Source organism: Ostrinia furnacalis, unplaced genomic scaffold, assembly GCF_004193835.3.
Source record: "Ostrinia furnacalis isolate ACB-3 unplaced genomic scaffold, ASM419383v2 OfSCF0912, whole genome shotgun sequence".
Taxonomy (NCBI): Eukaryota; Metazoa; Arthropoda; class Insecta; order Lepidoptera; family Crambidae; genus Ostrinia; species Ostrinia furnacalis.
The window spans coordinates 710,716-718,154 of record NW_021131151.1 but is presented as its reverse complement, the minus strand read 5'-3'; the positions used below and the strand labels follow the sequence as shown (position 1 = coordinate 718,154).

The following is a 7,439-nucleotide window of genomic DNA, read 5'->3' as shown; positions in this document are numbered from 1 at the left end:
GGAGTTGAGCAGTGACCCATGGCGTGTAAAGAAGTGACTCATGACAATGTGTTACGAAGTGATTCATGGCAAGTCACGAAGTGACCCATGACGTGACATGAAGTGACCCATGACGTGTCATGAAGTGGCCCATGACGTGTCACGAAGTGACCCATAACGTGTCACGAAGTGACCCATGACATGTCACGAAGCGACCCATGACCCAGTCTCGCTCGTGTACTCAAATAAAACCGCTATCCATTTGTCTCTCGCGTTTATTATCTCCTACTTGAGCCGTGCAGCGTGCCCATGGCGTGTCTCAGTGCCCTAGCGTCCAGTCTTTTGTTTTGTGTACTGAAATAAAACGGCTATATTTCTCTCTCGCGTTTATTGTCTACTTGAGCCGCTGCAGCAGCGTGGAGTTGAGCAGGCCGGCCTGGGCCAGCGTGGCGGCAGGCTCGGCCAGCTCGCGCGACGGGAACGCGGTGAGCAGCGCGAAGGGAGCCAGCTGGTAGGCGGGCTCGGCGCGCGCCACGTAGCCTACGAGGTCGGACACGGTGTGCGTGTGGTTGAAGCGACCGGTCAGACGGCTGCCGTCGGCTAGGCGGAACTGGAACGAAATGTAGCGTTAAAAATGGGTTTCAAGACATTTAAGTTTCAGATAGGGCAGCTGTTTGATGATTTGTTTACTCTACATTTTAGAGTATACAGATTCTCTAATGATAATGGTAAGAGTTCCGGCAGGACCTTATAACTATCACCAGCAGGCCTTTTAATCATGACCATAACCATAACCATGGCCATGACCATAACCATGGCCATGACCATAACCATAACCATGGCCATAACCATGATCTATAGATATCTCATATCTACCTGTATGGTAGTGGTGGGCTGCGCCTCGTCGAGGTTGATGGCTTCCTGCGCGGCGCGCTGGTTGGCGGCGCGATCATTGGGGTCGGCGGCTACCGGCGCTGTCGCGCCTACCGTCGTTGGAGTTGGGCTGGAATGTTATATATTTTCGAAATAAATAAGAAATATTGATTAAAAGAATACCAATCGATCAACGTGTAAAGCATTAGGGGAGGCCTGTGTTCAGCAGTGGACGTCCTATGGCTGACATGATGATAAAAGAATAGTATTAAAAAAACAAGACAAAGAAAGAGATAAATGACCAATTAGGTGCTAATCATTTCAGCTGAATAAAATTAGCCACAAATATTATGACACATGGTGAGGAAGATTCCTTGTGACTGCTTCTCTCCACCAGTTCAGGATAGCCTGTCTAGTAGCATGAAGTCTTCATTAGTGGCACATACATAGACGCCTTTGGCATTGGACAAGATGGGGCACCATGGGACGGCCGCCCATAAGGTGGACCGATGAAAAGGCGCTGGATGCAGGCCGCCACAAACTGGGCGATGTGGAAGTCATTAGGTGAGGCTTATGTTCAGCAGTGGATGTCCTGTGGCTGAAATGATGATGCAGATCAGCCTTACAAAAGTTGGGCGATAATGCCCCCTTGTGGGCGCTGCAGGCCTAAAGGGTAAGAGACCCAGAAAACAAATCGGGGCGTTGTGGCTTGGGGGCGATTTGTCATTTCATCTACTAAGGGGACTCTTAACACCGACTGAGCTCAACTTTCAACTACAAATGGGGGCGCTAAAAATAATTTATTTTCAAAGTAGACAAAATAAGTTTGAGAACCCCTGATGTAGATGGTCCTATTTGGTGGTATAAGAAGGTACGCACCTGCCCAGCATGTGTCCCTTTCCGGGCGGCGCGCGCGCATACTCCTCGTGCCAGCCCTAACACCCCTATAGCCCGGTCGCCGAACAGGGAGAATTTCGTCCAATGACCCCAAGCTACCCATCCTTGCCGCTCGCGCGTAATTATATTGCTGTCGCGACTGTGCGACGGGCGGTCGCAGTGAGTATGCGAGCCTTTAACCTTAATTTCGAACTCCTATGTTCTTCTGATTAATTTCGTTGCGGGTCCAATGACAGTTTAACTTTCCCCCGGGACAAACTTGACCTTCATTGGTTGGGTTTTTGTGGCTGTAGATCCTGGCTACACAGGAGTTGCAGTGGTGGGAACGAAAGGTGGGAATAGTCCCGGAGACCGGGCTTTATCTTTATAGACTGCATCTCACTTAACACCAGGTGCGATTGCGGTCAAATACCTGCCTTGGCTAGCATAAAAAAAAAAAAATCAAAAAATTTTTGTGAAGTGTCTTATAGAGAAAAGATGTTTTTTAATAGAAGATGAACGCACCTGCCCAGCATGTGTCCCTTCCCGGCGAAGGCGCGCGTCTTGAGCGGCACGCGCGCCCTACCTATAGCCCGGTCGCCGAGCACGGAGAATTTCGTCCAATGACCCCAAGCTACCCATCCTTATCGCCCGCGCGTAATTATATTGCTGTCGCGACTGTGCGACGGGCGGCCGCAGTGAGTGTGCGAGCGCGGTAGCTTGGGGTCATTGGACGAAATTCTACGTGCTCAGCGACCGGACTTTAGTATTACATAAAATACCACATTGTGGTGCCATAGTATTTTTATATATTTTTTTATCCACAACGAGGAAGCTCTTGGCCTGTATCTCACCTGATGGTAAGTGATGATCAGGCCGAAGGTGGAAGCGAGCTTCACCCGGAATCCTCAACCACGGAGGAACTGGCTATCTTACCTCTAACTGCCGGATCACAACAATGCTGTTAACATTGTTGTTATGGCGACAGACTTAGGTAAGATGGTGGTAGCTAGCCAGGCGGACTTAGAACAAGTCCTACCGCCAACCAAACCGAACAGAAAAATCTGCCCCCACTGGGAATCGAACCTGGGACCTCTGCGTCTGAAGCAGGTGGTCTTACCACTAGACCACAGAGGCGGTTAAAAGTTTTCTTCTTCTTGAAAGAAGGTAAGCACCTGCCCAGCATCTGTCCCTTTCCGGCGAAGGCGCGCGTCTTGGGCGGCGCCCTGGCGTACTCCTCGTGCCAGCGGTCCTCCAGGCTCACGCGCACGCCGCCGCCCTCGCCCGCCAGCTCCGTTGGCATCTCTCTGGGCAACAAACAGGTTGAACAATCAGAACGGATGAGTATCCGGCTCGAAGGACCATATTTATGTTCCTACGGCGACGTGAAGAAATGTTCGAGAATACACAGTATTGTCTACTGTCAACGGATCTTAACCTAAACTGAACAATTTAAAGCTGGAAAATCCAGCTCGCTTGAAAGACTGGCTTATTCCACTATTCCCCGTTGACAATCCCCGTCAACGGGGATTAGTGAACAGTAACTTTTTGTTCACTATTCCCCGTTAACGCCAATTGGAACTTATAAAATCAAAATAAAATCCTAATTATAACGGGGATTAATGAACTTTTTGTTCACTAATCCCCATTGACGAAAAAAGATCCCGAAAGACTATAAATACGTAGACATCAATATTGAAGTGAATAGTCAAATAATAGTAGGTTTTGGCTTCACAGGAACTTTATTCCAACATTATTGACTGTGTACTGTACTGTTACTGTATTAATTGGTAGTCTGGCTCGAAGGACCATATTATCAAAGACCCCGAAAGAATACCGTTTTGCAGTCTCTGAACCCAGCATTACCGAATAACTTAAATGTGGAAATGTCGTCGAAGTCTGAGAACCAATAGACTCTAACCAATACTCACCCTCTTCTAATGCAGTTAAGGAACTCGGCATTCTCAGGGTCGGTATAGTGACGCAGCGGGCCGTTGTCCACTGTGAAACCCTCGCGGTACAGCCGAAGGCGCACCGATCGCACTTGCTCCTGAAAACGTACAATATATTCATAACTCAACAAATTATTTCTTGCTTTATGAAGTATATTTATCAAAGTAACTCGGTTACCTTCTCACTACACCACAAATACCTCAATGAATGATTTGGTATCGAGATAGATTGAACTTTAGAAACATTTGCTTATTTTTCGTAAGAGATTGTACTCATTGTAACTATTAACAGCTTGAAACTATAAAACTGGATCGAAATTACGTAATTATTTTATTTTCATTAACATTATTTTAACAGAAGAGAAAACTTTACATGATTATGGTGCTGTAAAATTAAAATAATAAATACCTGTCCCATAGTCCCGGGGATGTTTGACGATAAAACTTGTTCGTGGTCATCTGCTGTCTGACCTGTAAGAAAATTATTGTATACGTAGATATTCGGGAATACCGGGAGAGCACGCGTGCCGACTCACCTGACGTGTCCAGACTGGTTTTTCAGATCTACCCCCAAGTGGGGTACATGACATGCCTTTCCCCCGGGATAGTTCACTATCACTTTAGTCTTTAAGTTCTATCACTAGTCTATATTACTGACACTTACACAACACATCACTCTTAACAACTATAACATGCATTAACTTTTCTATTTAAATTAATCGTCCACTTCACTTCCTAGATCTTCATCTTCCTCTTCATCTTCATGTGTTAAGTCCAAATTTGGTTTTTTGTTGTGGGATTGTTGAGGTGATACTGATTCTGAGCGAGCCCTTTTATATTGTTCAGGTGCTGTTTGTTCATATTGTATCCTCCGTGTAGCATCAATATCCTGTGGCCCTGATACTCCTATAATGTCTGCCCATTTTGAAGGTGAGGGTATAACTATGGTCTCCTCCTCCTCATCATCATCATCTTCCCTTAGTGGTCGTAGTGAACCAGCGTGTCTTCACTAGTTAACATTGTACGTAGCTTTTCAAAAGACCTTTGATGTCCGCTATTCCAATGCCATTTCATGTCACTCTGTAACAATTTGTATAGGGGTTCGGCTATAGTAGCTTTATGGGGTAGAAACCTATCGTAGAAGTTTAAGAGCCCCAAAAAAGCTTGCAGCTCTTTAACATTATGAGGTGCTTTGAAGTTTTCAATGGTCTGAATTTTATCTTTACATGGGTGTACTCCTGATTCATCGATCATATAACCCAAAAATTTTATATTTCTCGCCAGAAATTGACATTTCTTTTTATTAACTCTTAATCCAGCATGTTGTAACTTCTTCAAAACCATATTGAGTCTTTTATTGTGTTCCATGACATTAGTTCCCATCACCACTATATCGTCTAATAGTACGGCCACTCCAGGAATATCAGCTAGCAAGGAAGACATAAGTCGCTGAAAAATGCCTGGACATGCTTTGACACCGAATGCAAGTCTTTTTACCTTGAAAAGACCTTTAGGGGTATTAAGTGTCAATAGACAAGATGTAGGCTCATCTACTTGCACTTGTGTATACGCTTGTTCTAAGTCAATTTTACTGAAAACTACCCCCCCTTGAAGATGTGTGAATGCTTCATCTAGGGTAGGCAGTGGATATGTATCAGTGTCCGTTGCCATGTTAACTGTTGATCTGTAATCTCCACATAGCCGCACCCCCCCGTTTGATTTCAAAACGGGCACAATAGGGGTAGCCCAATCAGAATGGGGTACAGGTTCTAGCACTTCCTGTGCCACCAAGCGGTCTATTTCAGCACACACTCTCTCTTTTAGCGCAAATGGTATAGGTCTACACTTAAGAAATTTTGGGGTAGCCCCATCTTTAAGTGTAATACTGACAATTGGTCCAGTATATTTACCTAGACCCTCTTCAAAAATATCCTTATATTTTTCCAATATGTGTTTAACATCTTGTGTATCTATTTTTATATTATTTATTCCCTCAAGTTGAATATTCAAATCACTAAACCAATTTCTACCTATTAAGCTGGGTCCTTGCCCCTTGGCTATAATGACAGGTAAATTTTTAACAATTCCTTTATAATTGACAGGTACAAATACTTTTCCAAGAATGTTCAATTGGTTATCCGTCCATGTTTTTAGCAATATGTCTATCTTACTGAACTGTGGTAATTTATTTTTCCATATGAGTCTGGCAGTCGGTTCACTGATTAATGTAAATGCACACCCCGAGTCTACCTCCATTTCAATATTACAACCATTGAGAGATATATTGACCATATATGCAGGCACCCCGGCTTGTCTTACACTGTTGATTGGAATTTCATATAAACCATTGCAATTTGATTCTGACCTAATGTTATTGTTTTTCTTTTTGCTTAAACATACTGCCTCAATATGTCCCGTTTTNATTATTTTACAGGGTGTTATGTAAATGGGTTTATAAGCTGTCACTAGCCCATGTTAACATGTGCATATAAATGGTATGGTGAAGTCAGAAAATTGATATCATCATTTTAATAATTTTAATTTTCATACAAATCTGATCTTATAAATTTTATTTTGTGTGAAAATTAAAATGATATCACTGACTTCACCATACCATTTATACGCATATGTTAACATGGGCTAGTGTCGGCTCATAAACCCATTTACCTAACACCCTGTATCAATAGGTACTTGTAATTATTTTTATTTAAAAAAGAGCGCTTACTGTTTAAAAAACAACACATCGTCCGTTTATTACTGTGGCACATTCGCGACACCCCCGACTTTTGCATGTCGAGCGCATACCGAGATTTGAATTTCGAAGGAAAGCTCGCGTTTCGTCCGTTTATATGAAGTTACAATACTGTATGATATTATTACCGTGGTGTAGGGGCGCGGCGACGGCGCGGTGGCGGCGTGGTGGCGGCGACGTGTGCAGGAACGCTGAGGGTGTACTCATTAAGGAAGTCTAGGTATGTTAGCTCTTCCTCATCTCTTTCTCTTGGAGGTTGACAAAAATCATTTTAACATGGTTAAATACCTAAGAAGATTTAAACTATCTTTATCTACAGTTGATTCTCCAGCTTGGCTGCGTACCGTTTTTCTAAAAAATTAATATTATATGATGTTATAAGTTTATTTGAGAGCTAGGACCATTCATCATACCTACCTACTAGGACCGTTCATTGTGGAAAACCTTGGGGTAAGGCCTTTATCCAGCAGTGGAAGTCATTTGGCTGAAACGAACAAACGAACGAACCATTCATACCTATATCTAAAGCGGCATGGAAGTCAGAAAAATGTTCAAATGATATTCAAAATTTCACTCGTATAATCGCACGTTAATAAATTTCAGAGACGACAAAGTCTCTCTTACCATAAAGTCCTAAAAATATAGAGAAAATAGCTTGTAACTTGCACCACACCTCAGCGCTAGGCCGCGCCGCTTCCGCCAGAAAAGCACACATCTTCTTCATCTCCCTTAAAGCCTTATTCCCAGGCGGTAAGGTCGAGTCTGGCGCAGCAGGGCAGCGTTTTTTCAAACACAGCCGCACCTAAGAGCCGGAGGATGTCCGCAAAGGCTGCCCTCGTGTACTATCTAGATTAGCGCGAGCGGAATGTTGAAGAGGATTGTCTAGTTTTTTACGTAAAATCTTAGCTCATTTTAGACGGTGGCACGAATTTTTCTGTCTTTGGACACTTTTGATTTCAAAATATCTGACAAAATTTTGGCTCGTTTTGGACTTAGACACGAATTGT

General features: G+C 43.7%; 1 protein-coding gene across 1 annotated transcript; it reads right to left on the bottom strand.

Moving 5' to 3' along the window:
- Positions 1 to 244: 244 nt before the first annotated feature.
- On the bottom strand, positions 245 to 4,654 carry p47 (NSFL1 cofactor p47). Its single transcript, XM_028301354.1, has 5 exons — positions 4,090 to 4,654; positions 3,660 to 3,778; positions 2,904 to 3,035; positions 856 to 982; positions 245 to 589 (listed from the first exon to the last, which is right to left on the bottom strand). Exons 1-5 carry the CDS (start codon positions 4,096 to 4,098, stop codon positions 374 to 376), a joined length of 603 nt encoding a protein of 200 aa, XP_028157155.1. The 5' UTR covers positions 4,099 to 4,654; the 3' UTR covers positions 245 to 373.
- Between the last annotated feature and the right edge of the window lie 2,785 nt (positions 4,655 to 7,439).